Source organism: Ochotona princeps, chromosome 29 (genome assembly GCF_030435755.1).
Source record: "Ochotona princeps isolate mOchPri1 chromosome 29, mOchPri1.hap1, whole genome shotgun sequence".
NCBI lineage: Eukaryota > Metazoa > Chordata > Mammalia > Lagomorpha > Ochotonidae > Ochotona > Ochotona princeps.
Window position 1 is genome coordinate 12,347,646 of NC_080860.1, and position 22,610 is coordinate 12,370,255.

The following is a 22,610-nucleotide window of genomic DNA, read 5'->3' on the forward strand; positions in this document are numbered from 1 at the left end:
GGCAAGCAAGGCTGATTGTCCACAAACGTCATCTTGACACAAACATTTAAGAAACAATGTCTACAATGGCTTTTCCTTTCTTACAGAAAACAGAATGGAAAGTCATTTTGATTTTCTACAAAAATTCAACCCTCATGGCAGGGTTGGTCTTCAGAACTGAAAGAGTAGAAAATATTTACGAAACATTATTTTGTAGGCTCCCCCCCTTTCCTTAACAAAATCCAAATGGCCTGGTATAAAAGTTTCCCCCAGGACAGGTTAAAAAGCATCTACCCCAAGTGTGATTGCTAGGGCAGCATGAGCACAGGCTGTGCTGCTGCATACAAAATAGAGGCATACCCCTGTCACCAGGAGGCCGGTACCAAACCGTCTTAAGCTGTGAAAAACACTTCAAATATAAACTCAGGTTGGGAATACCATGTGTAAAGGCTGCCCCGGCAATACCTTTGGTATAAAACAGTAAGAGTCCCTTGAGAAGCAAACACCACCCGTCCGCCACCTGGCACACACTTCCATAACCCTCTAACTGCGCTACCTCATCTACTCTCAACCACCCACACCAGTCACAACACACTTCCGCCCCTCCGCCGGCCCAGCGGCGCAGAGGGAGGTAGGTAACTGCCAACATCCGCCTGACATGGCGCCAGTGAGCACACATCCCCCACAGTCACACACATCCCCTCAACAGACACAAGCGTGGACGTGACCCAGACCCGAGGGCACCTGCACAACCTCTCGGCCTACTCCCTGACACTCTCTTCTGCAAGGACTCCCCAAGGGCCAGCAGCACGCACAGCACCTGGCCAGCTCCCTTGGGGCAGGCACTGTGAGCCGTGAACCACTGGGAAGCCACATTTCATCTCCAAGCAAAGGACAGAGCGTCCATTTGGGGCACAAAAAAAGGCCAAAGGCATGGAGTGGATTCCTTGGAGCAGCAGTGGGCGAGAAGCCCAGCTGAAGCAGGAAGGCCAAAGGCATGGAGTGGATTCACTGGAGCAGCATTTGGAGCTCTGCAAGCCACCAGAACCGGGGGGCTGGCCTGGACGGCGAGGGTCAACAGGAAAGTGCCTGGCAGCAGCCAGGGAGGGAGTTTAGCCCACAGTGTGAGGGAAAGCTCAGCTTCTGGCCACACTGGTCTGGGACTCCCAGAAATCACCAGAGGTCTGGGCAGCAAAAGGTTTGCCTTTTACACCAAGCTTTGCACTCAAAGCTACACCAGTAATGACAGTGCAGGTGCATGATGCCCCTATGGTCCTGTCGCCACAGCCCTAAACTCCAGGCACCCCCCGCCTCCCCACACTGCAGGACAGGTCTGTAGCAAAGCAACGTGGGCTAGGCTTGGTCCAAGCACACAGGAACCAGCAGCCAGGACCCAAGGACTGCAGTCAAGACACCTCTGGCATCACCAACTGCAGACCCTCTCAGAACAGTCAAACTAAACCCTTCACTGGGTGGCCCCCCGGAAACTCACAAAAGGTCATCAACCCCATAAAAATAAATACTGCAAACAAGAGTTCCTACACAGCACACTCACTCATCTTCTCTTCCCATGATCACCCAAGAGAGCCTGGCTCAGATTCTCAGCGGAAGTTGGGACCTTACACACAGGCTGTTCAACAGTAAGGGCGGAGACACCTGGTTAAGACAATCAGGTTGCCTGGTGGAGAAACATTACCTGGCTTGTTACAAAAGTGGAGAGATACCAAGTATCATCTGGCTTGTTACAAAAGTTATCTGCAGACTCCAGACGTGCTGGAAGCAGGAGCCCCCGGAGCCTGCCTGTGGGGATCTGCGTGGGGCTGGCTGGGAGGGCGGAGGCGAGGAGGGCGCAGGGAGGCCTGGGGTGCTTGTCTGCTCACTGGTGGAGGTGAGCCCGGTCGTCAGGGCGCTTGATGTGGATCCGTCGCACGCGCTCGATCCGTTCCCGCTCCCGCTCCTCATCCTCGTCCAAATGGTGGGAGCGCCCGGCTGCCCCGCCTGTGGCCTCCAGGAGCGCATTGTCAGGTCCCCGGCCATCCTGGGCCTCGTACAGCAAGATATTCAGGGTCTCCTCATAAATCCGAGCTTCGGGAAACTCAACCTGTGACCCCCAGAATACACAGCAGGTAAGGCAGTACAGAGCTTGCACGTATACACACACACTCGCTCCTTCCACCTCCTCAGCCGGCAATTCTGGAACAGGGCCAGCAGGCTGAGGCAGCCCTGGGTTCCACTGAAGACTGCCACTGCCATGTTCTATCAGTAACATGTACACAGTGCTGGGTCTACCAGACCAGAGAGACCTGGTGAGGTCGTTTCCCCACCTGGGCGGGGGCCTGGGGATGAGGGGGACCAATTCCAGGCAGACACAGCTCCACATCTAGCCATAATCACCCACTCTACCCAACCCTCAGATTTAAATCGCCCTGCCTCCTGTCCCCATCTTAACCTGGAGACCTTGGCCCAGCAGCCATGATCCAGCAGCTCATGCTGATGGACATGCAGCCCGATAGGCCCTGTGCCCACAGCCTCCGCAGCAGCAAGCAGTCTTTACAGCTCTTTTCTTCTTACCCAGGCGACAGGATTCCTCCTGGGTGAGAAGGTGCTGTCGCATGCTGCCCCTCAAACTGAGGCACCCTGAAGCCAGGGGCCTCCCAGACACCTGACTCACAGACTAGACTGCTTTAAGGGACAGCATTCTGAGGCTCCGGCCCTACAGAAACAGAGTAAGCACATGCCTACTGGGCTTGCTCAGAGAAGCTTCAAGATCAGAAAGAGATGCACATCTAACCAAGTGAGGACCTGTCAAGTCACAGACACAGGTGGACTGGGAAAGAAGACCGAATCTGAACAGCTGACCAGCGATGAACTTACTGCCCTGTCTGCCCCAACACCATCAATGTCATGAAATGCCAAAATGAGCACCAAGCCACAGCTCCAAGGATCTGCAGTGGCCAGAGTCTTGCCTCTAGTTTCCTGCCCCCACCTGCAAGCAATCTCAGGGCCACACGGGAAGGCCACAGGAGTCTCCGCCCTGAGGCAGGCTCCAGCGTGTCTACCCGCAAGGCCCGAATCCCTGCTGCTCTGCTCCCCTGGCTTCATGCTGTCTGGCCTCAGACATAAGCAGAGCTCACAGCAAGTGTGGTGCCCCAAGGGCTGGCTTTCTGGCAAGGTCACTGAAAATGAGAAGCCCCCATGAGGCAAGAAGTACTGCAAAGAGTGTAGAGGAAGGGGAGGCCTGAGAAAGGAGCCTGAGCTCTGGGCTCCCTGCGGGGATACCACCAGCCCCTAACCAGCACACAGAGCTGCGAGAACCAAACAGCATGCGGACACTACCAGACAGACTGGCTACAGCACAGGACGGATCTGAAGGCTTTGCAAACCACACTGCTCTAGATCTGCAACCCAGGGAAGGCTGAACTTAACAGGGTCAACTGCCTGTTAAATGCAAGTGCTACCATTCTCCCTAGGCATTAACCAAAACCTAGACTCCTGTAACCACATTCCAACCACGCAGGACACAGTTTACAACTTCTCAGAACACACATGACCTTGAAAATGGCAACCCCCCATGGGAAGAGGCATCAACAGGTGCCTGTGCCAAGAGGACAGATGACACTAGGAATGTCTGACTGAGACCTGAACGCTGCCATTAACCCGACGTCCCTGCTAGTCAGGGCACCTGCTTATAAAGCAAAGAGCAACACACACAGTCTTGACAGAGATCATGAACAATTTGTAACTAGCAAACACCCCTCCAGCTACCCCCTACACCACAGCCACCTAACTGGGAGGGTTCAAGAGCAGAGTGGCTGGGCCTGACGCAGTGGCCTAGCAGCTAAAGTCCTTGCCTTGAATGCGCCAGGATCCCATATGGGCGCCAGCTCTAATCTCAGCTGCCCCACTTTCCATCCAGCTCCCTGCTTGTAGCCTGGGAAAGCAGTTGAGGACGGCCCAAAACCTCGGGACCCTGCACCCATATGGGATACCCAGAAGAGGCTCCTGGCTTTGTATTGGTGCAGCACCAGCCACTGCGGTCACTTGGGGAGTGAATCATCAGACAGAAGATCTTCCTGTCTCTACTCCTGACTTTTCAATTAAAAAAAAAAAAAAAGAGGAAAGTGGCCACACCAGAGAACTACCGAGAACAGACCAATAAAGGGCGGGATTCTGGATTTTATCATCACCGAGTCCTCAGCGAATCAGAACAAAGGACCAAATGGACAGTATCGGCTTTAATTTCAGCAAGCACATGCTTGCCAAGTGAACCACGGGAGGCAGCTGGATGACAATATAAACAGTACAACACTTGAAGTGTTGTACTCAGGCAGATTGAGATGCCAAACATGCAAGACAAGTCCAAACAGAGCCACTGGGCACCCCTCTGAGACAGCAAAGCCTGTCAACTCCAGGGCCCAGCTCCCGGAAGTATCCTGTTCCTAGGAGGGTAGCTATCTCTGGCACCAAACTCCTCACACTTCCCCGAGGCAGCCATCAAGGCTAGGATAACAGGGCAAAAGCAGGTAGGGATGGGGCGGGGGGTGCAGGAGGGCCCCAACCTCCCATCCAGGCTCTGCCACAGATAGAACACACCCTCTCTGGACCCGGGCTTCTCACCTATACCCAGCTGGCTCAGGCTACAGGGTCTCAAAATGCCTCTGCTTCCTACCAAGCTCTCAAAAGGAGATCTCTCCATATTCTGCAGCTTAATCAACAGGATGGTTATCCTTTTAGTATCACAAACAAAGGTAACCCTAGTATGTATTAAAAACAAAATCATGACACAGTGGGGACCTAGTTACACAAAGAATTCACAGCTCTAATAAAAACCGGTTCACACAGGGCTGTGGCACTGTGATATACAGGCAAAGCCTCCGCCTTGACACTGGCATTCCACGTGGGTACCAGTTCAGTGTCCTGGCTACTGCATTTCCATCCAACTTCCTGCATGTGGTCTGGGAAAGCAGCAGATGGAGGCTCAGGTCCCTGGGCCCCTGCACCATGTGGGAGACCTGGAAGATGCTCCTAGCTCCTGGCTTTGTAACAGCCCAGTTCTGGTCGCTGCAGACATTTGGGGAGTGAACTAGTGGATGGAAGATCTCTCTCTCAATCCTTTTCTCTCTTTCCTTCCCTCTATAAATTTGCCTGCCAAATTAAAAAAAAAAAAAAAATCTTTAAATAAATAAATTTGAGAGGCAGAAAGAGATAGACACACTCCCATGTGCTTTCAATGCCCACGATGGCTGGGCCAGGGCCAGGGCCAGGGCCAGGGCCAGGAGCCAGGATCTCAGTCCAGGTCTCTCACCTGGCAGAAGGGACTCACCCAGAGTCACCATGTGCTGCCTCTAGGGTCTGCACAGGTGGGAAGCAGGAGTCGGGAGACGAAGTGGGGATTCAAATCCAGCACTGCAATATGGGACAAAGACGTCTCAACCACAAGTCAAACGTGCCCCCGTCCTGCCTCACACCCACTAACTTTGAAAAAAAAAAAAGGACCTCAGTGCTTCTCCCTTCTTGAGTACCTCGAAGACACTATGTGTATTTGAAGTTCCATCCTGAATGTTCAGAATAAAACAGGTGAAGAGCAGCAGATATGGATGGAGCAAGAGTGACCAGACCTCAGTGGCCACAGGAAACAGAGAATGGAAACACAGGTCACTGTACTGATCTCATTCTGGAAATGATTTCAATTTCCCGTAGTAAGTTTAAAAGAAAAAGATGCTTTGTACTTTACAGTCATTTTTCTCTCATTGGTTTCTGCTAAAGGCCAGCTCCAAAATCCTACAAACTGTCCTAACACTGCAAGGACAACAGTGATCTGAGCAGGTGACCGACACACTGCCCACGGTGTCCAGGAGTGAGACAGGCTGCCAGGCCCACTGTCTGCCACTACAATCAGAGATTCCTCCCAGGACAGACTGAAAAGGAAATAACTGTATTACTACAGGCGAAAAAGGAAAGAAAACCCACTTGCGTAGCCCAAGGAGGGTGGGGAGTGTGCTCTCTTCAGCAGCATACATACCAAGCAGGGGTGGAAAAATGAAAGACAGATAGGCAGCAGAGTCCCCTAGTTACCTAGGGGCGTATAGTAGTACTCTGAGGGGTGATCTGGCTCCACAGAAGTCAGGTAGCCAGGGGTCAAGTCTACCAGTGAGAGGGGACGATGTGCAGACAGACCCTCAGAGCCTAGTCCAGCCAGGCAGCTGAGGATGCACAGAAGGAAGCCCAGATCATGGGAGCTAAGCAAAGTGCAACAGGCCCTGGGAAGCTGGTGGACAAGAGGAGGTCAGACAGAAGGGAAGCAGTAGCTAATGACTAGAAAACCAAGGTCAATGGGGCCACGGCCCTCACCTTGGTCTGCTTCTTCTCCGTGGCGTAGACGATGGAGGTGCAACAGACTTCTGCGATCTTGCGGCCCTGCCCGTAGAAGGACCAGCAGCAGATTTCATCCCCGATGACGTCCTTGATGAAGAGGACCCTCCCATTGAAGCGCAGGGACAGCTTGTCAAACAGCTCGATGTTCTTCAACATGTTGTCGTCAGAATTGCTGCAAGACAGCATCTCACAGGGTGACCACCAGCTCACGGTAACAGGCATCCTTCGTGGAGCCCTTCTACACGCAAGGCCCTGCGGGGTCCCTTCTCTCCAGTCTCATTTCAGTCTGACCACAATCACCTGTGAATGGCACTACAGTCTCTGCTTTCAGAGAAAGAAATTCGGGGTCAGAGAAGCCAGGCAACTATTGGAGGCCAAAAACTAAGAACTGGCAGAAGCCAGGCCTCCAAACCAGCCAGGCCTTAAGCCTGCGACCCTCCCCAGCTGCTCTGGGAAAGTCAGATGAGACACTGCAGATGCAGGGTCTCCAGATGCGGGACAAGAGCACCACTGAGCCATGCCAGCAGCAGGGGGCAGTGCCAAGGGAGACTGCCAACCTTCTGTCAGTTTACAGCCTCACTAACTTCTCCCACACCCTTAAGTTCTCGATTTAGCACTCCATGTTCCCATGTTTAGCACCACAAGGCATTCTAGAACCCACACAGGTATTACTACAGGGAAAGCACAAAGGTGTAGCCACTGTGGGGAACTCTGGCAGGTCTTCAAATGACTAAGCCTGGAGTTACCACGTGACCCAGCAACTCTGCTTCTTGGAATCCACCCAAGAGAAAACGGAACCAACATCCACACAAAGCCTCGTACACGAATGTTCACAGCAGCACTCCACACATCAGCCAAGCAGTGGAAACCCAGATGCCCAGCGAATAACGGACACGGACAAACAAAACATGATGGAGAAAAAGAATGTTGCAATGTGACTCAAGCTTGAAAACACTATGCTACGTGAAGGAAACCTGGCACAAAAGCAACATGGATTTCATTTACATGAGACGAGCGGGAAATGCAAATCCATTGAGAAAGAAAGTGGATTAGTGGGGCCGGCGGCGTGGCCTAGCAGCTAAAGTCCTCGCCTTGAATGCCCCGGGATCCCATATGGGCGCCGGTTCTAATCCCAGCAGCTCCACTTCCCATCCAGCTCCCTGCTTGTGGCCTGGGAAAGCAGTCAAGGATGTCCCAAATGCTTTGGGACCCTGCACCCGTGTGGGAGACCTGGAAGAGGTTCCAGGTTCCCGGCTTCGGATCGGCGCGCACCAGCCGTTGCAGCTCACTTGGGGCATGAATCACTGGATGGAAGATCTTCCTCTCTGTCTCTCCTCCTCTGTGTATATCTGACTTTGTAATAAAAATAAATAAATCTTCAAAAAAAAAGTGGATTAGTTGCCGCTAAGGAGTCCAGGGGTTCCTGGTAGGGCAATGAAGATGTTCTAGACTTCATGGTGACGGCCGCACACCTCTGAGGGCTGCACCTTAGAGAGGTGAGCTGGACGGCGTGTGCGGTTCTCTCTGAAGCTTTCCTTTCCTGTCTCCCCAAGCCTTTCCGAGGTGCAGGGCATCAGCTCTCTGGACAGACAAGAGGAGTCGGGCCTGGCTGACAGGAGCAGAGAAGCCTAGCCCAGCGAGGGCCCCAACGCCTTGACTGGCTGCCGCCTTACCTGGTATAGGAGTATTTGTTGTTACTTCTGTTGTAGAGCAACTTCACAGCTGGCTGTGGAATGTTTCAAAAGAGAAAGAAGACAGTTACTTGGTGTGTAGGTGCAATGAGCCACCAGCTTCCCTCGGGGGTTGGGGCCCCGCCAGGAGGCAGCAGAGGTAGCTGCAGACAAACACAGCTTGCTGGCTGATTGGGGAGCCTGCATGCCCCCACAGCAATGGGCAGAGAGGAGCTGCTGCCCCCGTCCTCAACTCCTGCTCAGGCCTTGCGAGGACAGGGCACACTTTCAACTCATAGCTTGTTCCAAAGCACTGCTGTCACTTCAGGCACTTCTCACGTACCTTATTTGAAGTCGCTATAAGTTTTTGCTCTTCCTTGGATGAAGTGATGACAGGAACCTTGCAGAAAGGCTCATAAGTGTCTTTGTTCTGCTGGAACAAAACAGATCCTATCAGCCTGGAGAGTCGGCCTTGTGCTGAGTGCACTGTTGGCCACTGGGCAGAGGCAGGCTCCAGCAAGGGGGGGGACAGGGCGGCTCCAGCGAGCGGGGGATGGGGTGGCTCCAGCAAGGGGGTTGGGGTGGCTCCAGCAAGGGGGGGACAGGGCGGCTCCAGCGAGGGTGGACAGGGCTACACTCAACATCCATTAATTAAGACGGGCAAAAGTGAGAGTTGAATTTTCCAGTAGGTCTGCTCTTAGGTTAGAGCTGTCATGCGCAACAGTGCTCGGAAGATGCTACCAACGGTGACACGTTTTTCACTCAAGAAGTCACTCAAAAAGAAACCCCCAACATGGTAAGTGGAACTCGGTTTTTAACCCCAAGGTCCTAAAACTCCACTGTAACAGCTGCAGAGGCACAGAAAGAGAATAATACATCCAGAAGGAACAGAATGACAGAAGTGAGGTCAGCAGACAAAGAGGGTCAACATTCCAAGGTGAGGAGGCAGATGGCCACCTGGTGAACACACCAAGGAGACACGGAAAGGGAGAGGTTGGCAGCAGACAGAAGACTGGGGACCATGCAGAGAACAGCTCTGGGGCTGCTGGACTGAGGGTAAGGAGGGAGGGCCCCGGGTGGACCGAAGCCCCCGGAACACCTCCAGATCCAGCCCCTTCCCAGAAGGGGCTGCTCTGTCCTGGAGCAGACTGCACAGCAAATGGTGGGGCCAAGCTTCCACACTGAGGGGGCTGCCACTGTCCATTCACTCAGCACTGGCAGCAGGGCACGTCTGGGCCCACAGCACACAAGATGGAGGATCTCCACCCACAGAAAGACTCGTAGGGTCTAGCACATGGGGTCTTTCTCCACCGAATACAGCAGCCCTAGCGTCTGACAGGGGGCCCTGCCCTGACCTCCGGAGCCCATGGGATGGTGGGTAGGAAGCCTAAACACAAGATGGAAACCACAACACAAAGAAGAGAGGCGAAGCCAGCCAGGTAGAGGGGCAGAAAGAAAACTGGGAAAGGATCGACAGGTGGCTGAGAAGAGCCGGCCATGGCACCTTCACCAATGTGATTGCATGCTCCACCCGACAGAACACGGGAGGCGCTCGGGAGTCAGAACCCACAGAGCAGGAATCAGAGATGCATTAGGAGGACAGAAAAGACAAAACTGGGGGAAAAAATCAGTCATAAAGAACTGAAAGGGAGAGAGGAACTGGCAGGAAAGAAAGTGGGGACCCAGTCACAGAGGTGTTACTGCAGGCTAACAGAAACCAGACAGGGAACCCGGAGGGCAAGCTGCCAAGGGCAAACAGCGGCCAGGGTCTCCAAGGTGGCTCCACAGACCAGGGACCAACCATCTGGTCTGAGAGCCTGGGACTGAACCGGGCTCATCAAAACAAACAAACAAGACCATCACCAAGCAAACAAAACAAGACCATGGCTCCCTCTGGTAAGTACAAAGTTCCACTGGAAACAGCGCCAGCCCTGTCGTCTCAGTCCGAATGTCACCCTGCAGACTCTGGCCGCTGCCTGGACTGGGACGACCACTGGGATGAGCTGCCCTGGTGAACGGGAAGAGGTATGTGCAGACAGACACCTTGGGGGAGTTGTATGGGGGGAGGGGTGGGAGCCTAAACTCTAACCTGCTACACTGTCACCAGATAACAGTGTGAGCAGGTTATGTGGCCGCATGAAAGCAAGCAGAAACATATGCAAAGAAGACTCAGCAGCAGCCCTGCGGGGGAGGGTGCGCGGGTGACAGTGAAGGGTGGCGCTCTGGGTGACACCCCTCAGGTACTGCTTTAGTGATGTTTTGCTTTAGCAAACATTAGGAATGAAACAGAACAATGAGAAAGCAAATGCTGTAACACTCACTTAAGAGTCACACTGAGGTCACAGGCTTTGGGGTGGCAGCGGCAGTTCCTGGAGGAGCAAGGCATTGTGGGCACTGCTCCGGGTTAGGGCCAGTCATCAGACACTTGGCTCGGAGGGGGGCACAGAGCTGCACGTACGCAGATGCCCTGCCACATGGTGACTCTCCTGGTCTCCACCCTGCTGGAACTTTGCTGGCTACATTTAGAAGCATGCTGGGATGCTGGGATTTACTATGGTTACCCTGGACCCCAACGGTCCTGCCCCAATCCAGCTGAGGAAGAGCACCTATAAAAACTAGGCTGGACTGGCAACAATGACCCATGGGGCCGAAGTCCCCAAAATGGGTCTAGAAAAGTGGCCCAGGTCTGCCTGTCCTCCGGGTCTCTGTACACTCATCCACGGGGGCTGTCCAACACTGTGGGCCTGCAATGAGCATGCGCTAGGAGGGAACCTGCACCAGTGCAGCAAAATTCAATCATCCCTATTCCACACAGGGAGAACAGGGAGGTGAGAAGGCAGGAGCAGGAAGACAGGATGACGCCTACTTGTAGGGCCGCCTGGCACTCCTCCAGCAGGCCCTGGACCAGGTAGTACTTGGCCTCTGCGAGCAGCTCCTCCATCTCCCGACGACTCTCGGGCAGGGGGACCGCCCCGTCGCGAAGGTAGTTGAGGATGGTCCCAAAGTGCTTCCCACAGCGGTCGATGAGGATCCAGCCTGCAGCCAGAAAGCAGTGGAAGGGAAGGTGCTTACCCAGCAGGCCCTAAGGACAGCTGGCCTGCAGGGAGGGGTGTGGCCTCATCTGCCTACCTCAGGGGGCAGGCTCCTGCCACCACCCCAACGCAGACTCCTCGGGCCTGAGGCTCTGTTGGGGGCCTGGAGGGACTTTCTGCAGCCCAAGAGGAGCACCTCCCAGTGACAGGAGCACTTCTGGAGGAGAAAAGCCTACCTCTTCCTGCTCCTCCCTTTCTGTTTTATTCAGACACTCAAGTAACGGGCAGCTTCCCAGGGAGCAGAGCCACAGCCCCAGTGTGTGATCTCTGGCACCCACAGTGACCCTACACACTCCCACCTCCAGCACAGGAAGTCCTCTCCGTAACTTCCTGCAAGAAGTGCAGACCAGCAGGGTCAGCAGCTCAATATCACCATGGAAAGGTGTGCCCTGCTTTAGGCAGACATGGAGACAAGCAGGCACAATGAAAACCTCCTGGGCTGGGCAAGGGAGCTGCCCTCTTCTGTCACACTGCTCCAACCTGCACTAAGAGCCCCAGGGCACTCAGAATCCCCAAGTGGCAATGAGCAGGCCCTAGGGGGTGTCTGAGGCCTGGAAGAAGGGGTGCTGAAGAGGAGGGGTGGAGCAGAGGCCAGGGACCCCGGAAGAGAAAAGCCAAACACTGACAGGCGGCCACACAGCGACTATGTCTCACCTCCAGCCTTCCCGTCCCTTCCCCAAGGCCACTGGGGCTTAGGCAGGTATCTGTGAGCCCCCCACCAGTGACCCTCCACCAGCTTAGCAGGAAGGCCCCCATCTCCGTGCCCTGAGCCAGGGAAGAGGCAACGCGAATCCAGCAACAACATGCCCCACCCACTGCTGTTCATGGCCACTGCCCCAAGTGAGGGCCCCTCCCTGCTGGCGGAGCAATTCAGGACTGCTCTCAGCAACCTGTAGGGAGTTTAATAACAAGGCTATTTCTATGCTCCCTTCTTGCAATTCAGCTAGCCTGTTCAGTCTCTACTCACCCTTCCCCCTGCCTTCCACTTGACCCTCCCACATGGCAGGCAGTGGTTTCTAGAGGACAGGGAAACATGGGCCCCCACGGAGGGCAACCACAAGCAAAGGTGGGGTTTTCAATCAGGCCCCGGCTGCCCGGAAGGAAGAGGCCCTGCCAGCGGTCCATCACACCTCCCTGCTGCAGTAGCCAAATGTCCTCCCATGTTCTCCCAAAGGCTGTCCATACCATACCCAAAGAACACTTGGCCTCTTTTGCAACTTGCATGCTCGCAGGCTGGGGGGGGGGGGGGAGTGTAAATGCCTACAGGGGGAGGGGAGGAGGAGGAGGCTTAGCTCAGGCCAAGCAGAGCATGCATCCCAGTCTATGGGCAGGTCACCTCTTCCCACTCCAGCCCAGTGGCCAGCCAGCGACCTGGGCCCAGGGCTGCCAGAACTCAGATGCTGCAAGTAGTGCCAGAAATCCACATTGCCTTGTGACTCTCCTGGTTATTATAGGATAAAAAACTGATTAAAAATGACAAAACTGCCACCAGCCCATTGCAGGCAAACCCACAGCTGTGCAGCCAAAGCAGACAACGCCTGGAAAGACTGAAGCCCCTCGCAAGGGTCTCAGAAAGGCACACTCACCCCCTGGAGTTCTCCCGGACAAGGGGAGGCTCAGCAGCCTTGCAGAGCACAGAGAGCAGGGCAGGGCAAGCCCGCAAGAACAAGGACGGGCTGCACATCCAGGCTCCTGTCCTGGCAGCTGAGAAGCGGTCAGGGATGCCACGTCCCATCTCAGTGCCCAGGCTCCTGGCCCAGCCCTGCCTGTGACAAGGATAAATCACAGGAAAAAAGATTCTCTCTGCCTTTCAAAAAAAAAAGGGGGGGGTGGGATGATGGCAGCGGAATTTTTTAAAGTAGAACCTCAGCCTTGAAGAAAATGGCAACCAAGCAGTAAGCTGCCTGCTCACTGCAGCATGCACCGGGAGCAGCATGCACCGGGAGCAGCGTGCACCGGGAGCAGCGCTCCCGAAGCCCATCCCCCGGGGCCCAGCCAGTTTCCAGATGAACAGGCGGAGCTTGACGCGGGCTCCGGCTCAAGAATGCCGCCAGGAAATGCTTGTGGCGAAGGAATCATACTTTGGACAAATAAGGGCAAAGGGGCCAGGCACGCGCTCCATGAGGTTCCAATTAGCATCCTGACTGAGGAACCTTTCAGCTGCTTTTGAAGCAGGGACCCTGCCCCATGCATGCTCACAGTGCAGAGCACTGGAAAAGCAAAAACCAAGTCAAGGGGCTCCTTGCTGGGGCGAAACGAGGAGAGGCTCTTTCCTGCTGCCAGGAGGTGTGGGAGCACTTCATGGATGCTGTCCTGCCAGGGCCAGGCTGGAGCAAGGGCAGGCTGGGACCCAGGGTGCCTCCCAGGGCAGGCAACAGAGCATGACGATCATGGGCCCGTGTTGGGTGCCGACATGCTTCATGTTGCCTCTGACCAGCAGGATCTTCTAAAACTGGCATCGCATGAGGCTGGCACAAAGACATCACAGGAGAACAAACACCAAGCACGCAGTACAAGGCTGGCTTGCTTTACTGGCAGCACCCAATATCGGCCACAGGTGTTTTTTATTTTGTTTTGTTTTGTTTTAAAGGCAGAGCAACACAGATATCTTCTAAGGTGCCAGTCCACTCCCCAAACAGCCACAACAAAGTTGTGCCAGGTTGGAGCCAGGAGCTCCGTGCTAGGCTCCCACATGGGTGGCAGGGACCCAGGCACTTGTGCCACCATCAGCTGCCCTCCCTGGAAGGCTGGCAGCTTGCAAGCTGGGCCTCAAACTGGTGCTCAGACACAGCATACTCAGTATCTCAATACAAAATCTCAAGCAGCACCTTAGCATGCTGTGCCACAACACTAGCCCAACTATAAGTCTTTTGACACTGAACTCTTCACCTAACTCATCATTACTGTTCCAAGACAGAACAGAGGCACAAGCCCCAGCGCCAGCCCCAACCCAGGAGGGAATCCGTGTGGCTCTGTGGGTTGGGGCTTGATTGGGTCAATAGGCTCACTTCCTCCCCAGCCCCAAAGGTAAAACACTTTGTCTCTGGCGATGACTGGCCTTCCCTTTTAATTTCCATACCTCTTCCAGGGAGCCTTCGCTGATTTCTCCTGGCCATATTAAGATACTTATACCCAGTGTATTGGTGGTTCCCAAACTTGCCTGATCATGAATTTCATTCAAGGTACCTGTGAAAGGGGCTCGCGCAAGAGCTCAATAGGCTAATTCACAACTTGAAAGCACCAGCATCCCATATGGGCACTGCTCCACTTTCCATCCAGCTCCCTGCTTATGGCCTGGAAAGCAGTGGAGGATGCCTGAAAACCCTGGGACCCTGCACTTGCGTATGAAACCTGAAAAAGGCTTCTGGTTCCAGGTCAGCTCAACTCCGGCCATTTGAGGAATGAAGCAACCGATGGAAGATCTTTCTATCTCTCCTTCTCTCTCTAAATCAACTTTTTTTCCAATAAGAATAAATAAGTTAAAAAAAGATACCTGTTGGGCCTGGCAGCGTGGCATAGCGGCTAAAGTCCTCACCTTGAACGCCCCGGGATCCCATATGGGCGCCGGTTCTAATCCCGGCAGCTCTACTTCCCATCCAGCTCCCTGCTTGTGGCCTGGGAAAGCAGTCGAGGGCGGCCCAAAGCTTTGGGACCCTGCACCCGTGTGGGAGACCTGGAAGAGGTTCCTGGTTCCTGGCATCGGACTGGCGCGTACCGGCCCGTTGCGGTCACTTGGGGAGTGAATCATCGGAGGGAAGATCTTCCTCTCTGTCTCTCCTCCTCTCTGTATATCCAGCTTTCCAATAATAATAAAATCTTTAAAAAAAAAAAAAAAAAGATACCTGTTACAAATTCTGAGTCTAGGAACCAGCCTCATTCCCAAGAGCATTTGGGAAGAGAAACAGCAAATCAAAGATTGTCTCCCTTTCTCTATAACTCTTCTTTTAAGATTCAAATTAATCTTAAAAACACAAAGAGGGCAGTGATGCCCACATCCCATATCAGAATGCTTGAGACCAAGTCCCACCTGTACTTCCTGCTGCTGGACCCGGGGAGGCAGCAGATGATGTTTCAAGCACTTGGGTCCCTGCTGCCCACATGGTTCTTAGTTTCAGCTACTGCAGACATCTGCGGAATGAACCAGCAGATAGAAGATCGGTAGCTCTTTCAAATAAATAGAAATAAACATTAACTTGAAAGAAAAAATTGCTAGGGCCAGCACTATGGGATGGTGGTTTAAGCCTCTACCTGCAGTGCTGGCACCCCGCACTGGCACTGCTCCATTCCCATCCAGCTCCCCTCAAAGGTGCCTGGGAAAACAGCCAAAGATGGCCAAAGTACTTGGGCTCCTGCAACCACATGGGCAACCTGGAAGACGCTTCAAACCAGCCCCGGTCTGGCTGTTGTGGCCACTTGGGGAGTGAAGCAGCAGATGCAGATTTTTCTGTCTCTGTAAATTTGCCTTTTAAACAGAAATAAGTAAATCTTTAAAACAAGAAACAAAAAAACTGTCAGGACAAGTCAGACTGGGAAAAGGCACCTACAATATAGAACCACAAAGACACAGGATCCCGAGCATAAGCTCTGTGAAGCAATAAAGAAAACGTGTCAGCAAGGATGTTGCAACCTTCTGGGGAGTAAACCAGTGGACAAAGATCAAATAAATACATCATCTCTTAAAAATTAGGTTATCTGTTTATATGAAGGGTACAAAAAGAGATTCCATCAGCTGGGTCACTCCCTAAAAGCCGGCAAGAGAGGACTAAGCCAGGCTGGAGCCAGGAACCGAGTCCAGGTTTCCCATATGGGTGGCAGGGAACCAACCACTTAGCCATCATCTGCTACCTCCCATGGTGCACCTCGGGGTGCTGGATTGGAAGAACAGCCAGGACTCCAACACCAGGTGTGGTGTCCCAACCACTGACTTAACTGATGGGCCAAGCAGCCCTCGGATGGAAGGTGGGAGCCAGTGAGCCCCGAGTTCAGGAGTACCTTTCCCAGCCCTGCAGTATCTGAGAAAGCACGAAAGCGGTCAACAGTCCCCACCTATAGAGTCCTGGAGGCTACAAACCTCCAGGCAGGGCGCTTCTACAGTGAGGAGGGCAAGGGGCTCAGGGGACGTGATGCTGCCAAGGTCTGGGGGGGGGGGGAATCAGAGGTGCTGGGTTTATCAGGCAGCATCGGGTGAAAACCATCCTTTGGCACACACACACAACGCAGGCAGTGCCCTTGGCTCCACACACCCATCATGTCCAGTCGGGGGATGGCATGTGAGGACTGCGTCTCATTTGCAAAAGGGCACTGTGGGACCAAAGGGCTTCTTAGGAACAAAGGCTTCCTTCTACCGGGCTTTCCAGGCCTTCTAAGCCTCCCAGACAGAAAAACCCGAGCAACCCTGGCTTCTTAGCTGATGTCCATTTCCTCCTGTACCTGGGGTGCTATTGTCTTCATTTCTGCTAATACTCCAGGGCATTGTGGGGTGTGGCACAGCAACTGGGCTCCTCCACTCATAAAATGCTAAGAGAACTTCTGGGTGAGGCACAGATGACAGCTCTGAGGCTCCGCCCTCACTGAACTGCAGCTTGGCCTAAAACCAGGGCGCACAGGAAGTCCAGGGAAGCGGGATCTCCAGTCCCACCTAGGACAAAGCAAGCCACACCCAAACCGGCAGGCAGTTCCACCTTCAGCCTCCTGAGGATCACAGAGTGAGGTATTACACAGCAGGCTTTGGGCCCCCAACCTCACTTGGCTTGAGTCAAAACTCGCCCACCCCTTGCACATGCGTGTCCCTGGCAAGGTGAGGGCATCAGTGCAGAATGCCAGTCTCAAAAGAGCAAAGGCAATGGGCCTGGCGCGGCGGCCTAGTGGCTAAAGTCCTGGCTTTGCACGTGCCGGGATCCCATATGGGCACCGGTTCGTATCCCAGCCACCCTGCGTCCCATCCAGCTCCCTGCTTGTGGCTTGGGAAAGCAGTGGAGGATGGCCCAAGGCATTGGGACCCTGCACCACATGGGAGACCTGGCTCCTGGCTTCAGATCGACTCCGCTCTGGCTGTAGCAGTCACTTGGGGAGTGAATCAGTGGAAGGGAGATCTTTCTCTCTGTAAATCTGACTTTCCAATAAAAATAAGTAAATCTCGTTTAAAAAAAAAAAAATGAGCAAACGCAAGGTCCAGCCACACCAAGGAACGGGGATATACTTGCACCCCAGGGAGCAGCCCTCTAAGCCAGCTAGGTAAGCATGCAGTCCCTGCAGGTGCTCACTGATTGCTCCACGTGAGGAGGAGGCACTTTTGCCAAGTGTTTTGCACCTCAAAACAGCTCCACACCACTGAAAGCTGACACCATGGAGTCAGAGTCAGAGTCAGAGAACCGGGCAGCCTGCAAGTGACAGCTGACTCAGCCTCCATGTTTCAGACGAGCAGGCCAAGGCTGGAGTGCAGAAAGAACCATCTTCCAGTCACACAGCCAATCAATCTGCATCTACACCCTGCATGTCGTCAGGCCTCAGCTTAAATACCACTTCCTCAGGGAAGCCCTCCCTGCCACAGCCCTCAGGCTGCAGCTTGTCTCCCTGGGACACGCAGGGCTCCTGCTCACCTCAGCAACACTGAGCTCAGCTGGAGACTGGCAGCTTGTGGTCAGACACGCAAGCCAGCACAGACAAGTGGGGGCGGCTTACCTTCGCTGTCGGTGAGCACTTCCATGCGCCCACTGAACATGGCTTTCAGCATGGTGTCCTGCTTGGTCAGCGTCTGCATGGTGGTGTAGTAGAGGGCCCCACCCACATTCAACTTCACATACTTGGAGCTGGGACTTGCGCCCTTGAAGGAAGTGGTGCGGGTGGCAGCCGCTGGCACCGCTGAGCTCACCACACTTTCTCCTGACATCTCTTCCTGCCAGTAGAGAAGACACAGGGCACAACATGGGTTGAGTTTGCCCCCTTGCAGTTGGTGGGCTCAATCTGGCCTCAGTGTGTTCACACAACTTTCCTGACCAGTCCCTGATACTGAACAGGCCCTTCCCAGTTCTGTGTGTCTTTCTCCCTTCAACAGATTGTCCACGATGCACACAGGTTTACTAACCGGTGAGACACACATGCACCCAACTTTCACAGAGAACATGGGCTGGGACTGGCAACCCTGTCTGTATAGAGAGGAAGGCAGGGCTTGGCAGCAGGCTATGTGTCATTCAAAGCTATACGGCCTTTCCACCCAACCCCTCACCCAGGCAGCCCGGGTCAGGTGCCGCACATGTGTCTTCCTGCATTAGGGGAAACGGCACAAGAAGGCAGGTGTACAACAGCTCAGGCACGGCTCTGAGGTCCCAGGTTGGGTATGAAGGGGAACAGGTCAAAAGGAAGCAGCTGCTGCCCTTTGGAATCGGACCCAGGGTACCTAGCACTTCCCTCAGGAGCACTCAGGCCCCGCAACCTGCCGCGGAAGGGTAGACTTTGAAGAAGGGGTGGCGGGGTCACTGGGGCTTACAGTGGTGTGTATCAGTTTTTGTTTTTTTGTGGGGGGAGCAAGACATATGAAGGAAATCTGGCCCCAAAATGAAAATGCTTTTACTTTTTTCAGTACCCTGCTGAGATCTAGCCTTAGCAGGCAGTAACTATGTTCATGGGCATCAGCTAAGCTTTGTGCCCACTATGAAATAGACCGAGTACTTCCTGTACTTCCTTTGGTTTTCTGATACCTGTTCTAAGTACAAATGCTGGGTGCCAGTCTGACAGGCTTTGATCAGCTGCAAAGCCCCCACCCTGGTGGCAACAGGGCACATTTCCATGGCTCCAGAAAGCTCCTGCATGGTTCTCCACTACTTAACTACTACCACCACATCCAACTTTGTAAATGCAAACACTGCTGGAAGACAGCTACAATCATTTCCACTGAGGATGCAGATAGCACCCCCCAGGGAGGACGGTCGATTCCCAAAGCTGGAGGGGCAGCGGTGGCAAGCACGGTTAGGCTCTCTCCTGCTTTACCAACAGCTGTTTGGAGCTAGAACATCTATGCTGACAAAGTCCAAAGCTCCCCCAAAAGGCTGGAGGCAATGTGTGGCTAAGCGGCACTCAGACCTGTGTCGGGTCCCTGGTCCTGGCGCTCAGGAGCTATGGGAACTCCAGCAACATATCCCTCTGCAGCAGTCCCATCTGCCCCACAGCCATGTCCCCTTCAGAGAGCTGATATGAACGGGACTCAGCGCAGACCCCCCTTCTAAGCAAACGCCCCACCAGGAAGCATCAGCCAACACTCTCTGAGTCTCAAATGAGCTCCTCTCTCAGCACTGCTGTCCACTCTTCAGCAGACTGGATTACGGAGCAACAAGGAATCAGCCTGCTTCCACTGGAGACCGCAGGTTATGTATCACCTATCCTACCCTTTTCTGGAGCCTGCCGATGCCAGGGCTCAGCCAGGCCAGCAGGGACTGAGGCCCCAATGGAGAAAAAGTGGGGGTGAACTGAGGACACACAGCAAGGGACAGGAGTAAACCTGTCTGGGGCATGCTCTCCTGGGCTGCTGGGCAGGGATCTGCTGTTTCACTTCTTTCGCAGGTTGGAATTCATTACCAGTGAGTGTGGAGACACGGTACAAGAGAAAGCATAACTGTGAGGAAGAGGCAGGATAAGAACACACCTGAGGTGCTGGCTATAGATGCTAGCTCATTAAAACAACAACAACAACAACAAAAAACGTAGATGGTTAAGGCGCCCATCCGTCCAACATCCCCTCCTGAGGTATGGCTGTCGTGTCTGAACAGTGGTTCTCCTTCGGCCACACAATAAAATCATCCACGCAGCCTAAAAAAACACTGCTGCCTCAGCCTACCCTTAGAAAATTCTGGTATAACTGGGCTGGGCTGTGACCAAACGCCTAACACTTCCCCAGGAGAACCTAATACCAAGATTCCAACCTATTGCTCCACAGAGTTCAGTTCCTCTGAATTCAGCTACAACTCACTCCAGGGTTGGGGAGAAGCACCCAGACCTCCAGCACCATAGGCCTGGCTCATTCCTGAAAAACTAAAAACACAAGAACAAAAGCCAAGCCGCCAGCTCAGAGTTTCAGCGCCACGGGCAGGAAGCGACCAACCACACACACCCAAGGAACCACGGGGTGCAGCTGAGGGGGACAATTCCTCCACTGGAAAGGAAACCCAGGCAAGTACGGTCTGCAAACAGGCACCACATCCCCATAGCTGCATGTATAACTGGATTACCAGACAGGAAATGTGCACTACAATAATTCCACCCCCTTCCAGCGCAACACTCGGTCAGCCTCCCGCTTCATAAAATGGAATCTTTATAGCTATAATTGTCAAAATTACCCTCAGGGGTCCAGTGCAATGGCTCAATTAGCCAATCCTTCCCTCTGCAACCACTGGAATACCTTATGCGTGCCCCCCAGCTACTCTACTTCCCATCCAGCTCCCTGCTTATGGCCTGGGAAAGCAGTCAAGGACGTCCCAAAGCCTTGGGACCCTGCACCCACATGGGAGACCCAGAAGCAGCTCCTGACTCAGCTCAGTTCTGACCATTGTGGCCACTTGGGGAGCGACCCAAGTAGATGGAAGAGCTTTCTCTGTCTCTCCTTCTCTCTGTAAATCTGCCTTTTCAATAAAAAGAAATATTTTGTTTAAAAAATTACCCTCAGGGAAGGAATATCCCACTCTTCCTTAGTGTGGTTTCCGCTCTGTGCCTGAAGTTCCAAGCCCCACAGCTCCGAGAGCTGAAGACCAGAGCGGCCTGCTGGGCTCACTCGGGGTGCTGGGGTGGGGGAGGCTCAGGGCCCACCCTTGATGGGCTCTTCAGGGGATTCTGGGCTTGCCTGGCCTCAGTGCCGTGGCGCTCAGGTGTTTAAGCAAGCCGGTTCTAAGAAGCACCAGGGGAGTACGGCGAAACCGTCCGAAGCTTCCCCAGATGGAAGGCATTTCCTCCACGTGGAGCAGTCTGCCACTCCATTCCAACCAAACTGAACCCAATCAGTCCCCGGCATCCCAAACGGGTGAATTCCACACATCCTGCCAGGCGGCACTGTCTTCTGGTACATAGCTAACAAACTATCGGCCTATTTCTTTCAAAAGTCTGGCAAAGCAAGACGTTTAATGCAGAGACTAGAAGTTAGAGCTCTAAGGAACCCTCTGCCGCCAATTCTAACAGGCAGCCATGAATCGCTTACTGAAACCCCATCCCACAACTACCAAGGCTGGGAGAGCAGCAGAAACAAATTCCCAGGTGATGCTGCTGGGCTGGGAGGAAAACCGAGGCCCACCTGTGCCACCCACCTTCCCCTCAGCTAGTGTGGAGATCATAATCAGAAACACCTGGACTCAATTTCTTCTGCCCGTGGCCTTGGGCTGGACCACCCCCCACCCCACCCCAGCGCCAGTGACAACAGGGATAAAGAGGATCTGAGCTGTGTTCAGGGGCCACCCCCACCCACGGACAAAGAGCCACTCACCAAAAAGACCTGTGAGGATCCCAAGTCCACAGTTGAGAGGTGGCAGGAGAGACAAGTCGGGATGCCCAGGGACGGCCACCACAACGGAAGTGACTACACGGGGACCCAGGGGGCAAGTCAGCCCCCTGACCTCAGGCCTCTGGCATCCCTGCCCTGAACCCCAGGCCTGGGACACACAGCCCTCCCCTGAACCACAAGCCTTGGACGCGGACACACACATATCCCTCCCTTGAATCCCAAGCCTTGGACACGGTCTCACACACACACACCCAGCCTGAGGGCTCCCCTGCTCACCCTCCTCCAATCATCTCCTGCTCAGCCACACCTGGAACGTCCTTCCCTGCCAGGTGACCGCGGGATCCCAGCCGCTCCGGCCAGGCTCATCTTCCTCTACCCGCTGTCTGCCTCACGTCTCCGCTCCGCACCCCCCACCTTCATCCTCACCTTTCCCCGCCGAATGCCCACTGTCAGCGACATCTCTTTGTTCGCAACAGGCACTGCTTCGACCCTCGCAAACCCCCTCCACACTCACCCTCAGTACTCGGCACGCCCAAGTGGTTTTCCCCCCGATCCCCAAAAGCCAGGGACACCCCAAGTCGACACCCAAAGCCCTTCCCCCACCCGGACCTCGCCCCCTCTCGTTTCCCAATTCCCCCTCGCCGAGTATCGATCGACTACCGCGACTGTCCCTCGTCTCGGCCCTCTCGCCCTCCACTCGGCCGCCCTTCGGCTCTGGCGGCCCCCCAAGAGCTCCCAATTGGGGGCACCGCCCTCCTTACCATGAAAAGCCGGAGGACGCCGGACTGTCCACACCCGCAGACTGAGAGGCAGGAAACACCCAGCTCACGCGAGCCACGGGCGGAGGCGGGGCCTGGGCGGGGACTTCCGCTGCAAGCCCGCCACTTCCGCCCCGCAGAGAGCAACTCCTTAAACCATCCGTCGCAGCCCTCGGCGTCGACAGCTTTCCTTTTCAAGCTTCACGGCAGGCGTGGATTCCGCTGCGCTTCGCTTAGGTCAGATATCTATGCCGTC

General features: G+C 54.3%; 1 protein-coding gene across 2 annotated transcripts; it reads right to left on the reverse strand.

The window, feature by feature from the left end:
• Nucleotides 1-1,514: 1,514 nt before the first annotated feature.
• Nucleotides 1,515-22,553, reverse strand: KCTD10 (potassium channel tetramerization domain containing 10). Of its 2 annotated transcripts, none has more exons than XM_058656973.1 (7): nt 22,358-22,553; nt 17,798-18,011; nt 10,891-11,060; nt 8,368-8,457; nt 8,028-8,080; nt 6,331-6,526; nt 1,515-2,080 (listed from the first exon to the last, which is right to left on the reverse strand). In XM_058656973.1, exons 1-7 carry the CDS (start codon nt 22,358-22,360, stop codon nt 1,856-1,858), a joined length of 951 nt encoding a protein of 316 aa, XP_058512956.1. In that variant the 5' UTR covers nt 22,361-22,553; the 3' UTR covers nt 1,515-1,855. The 2 variants fall into 2 exon arrangements, with proteins under 2 accessions (XP_058512956.1, XP_004591978.1); XM_004591921.2 differs by having other exon boundaries at nt 8,368-8,454; nt 22,358-22,487.
• Between the last annotated feature and the right edge of the window lie 57 nt (nt 22,554-22,610).

What these genes read in the sequence shown, in the direction of transcription:
- KCTD10 (XM_058656973.1), bottom strand. An exon ending in AGTGCCAGGCGGCCCTACAA is followed by an intron (nt 8,458 to 10,890) that starts GTAGGCGTCATC and finishes GTTTTGTTCCAG; the next exon opens with CAGAACAAAGACACTTATGA. An exon ending in TTATAGCGACTTCAAATAAG is followed by an intron (nt 8,081 to 8,367) that starts GTACGTGAGAAG and finishes AACATTCCACAG; the next exon opens with CCAGCTGTGAAGTTGCTCTA.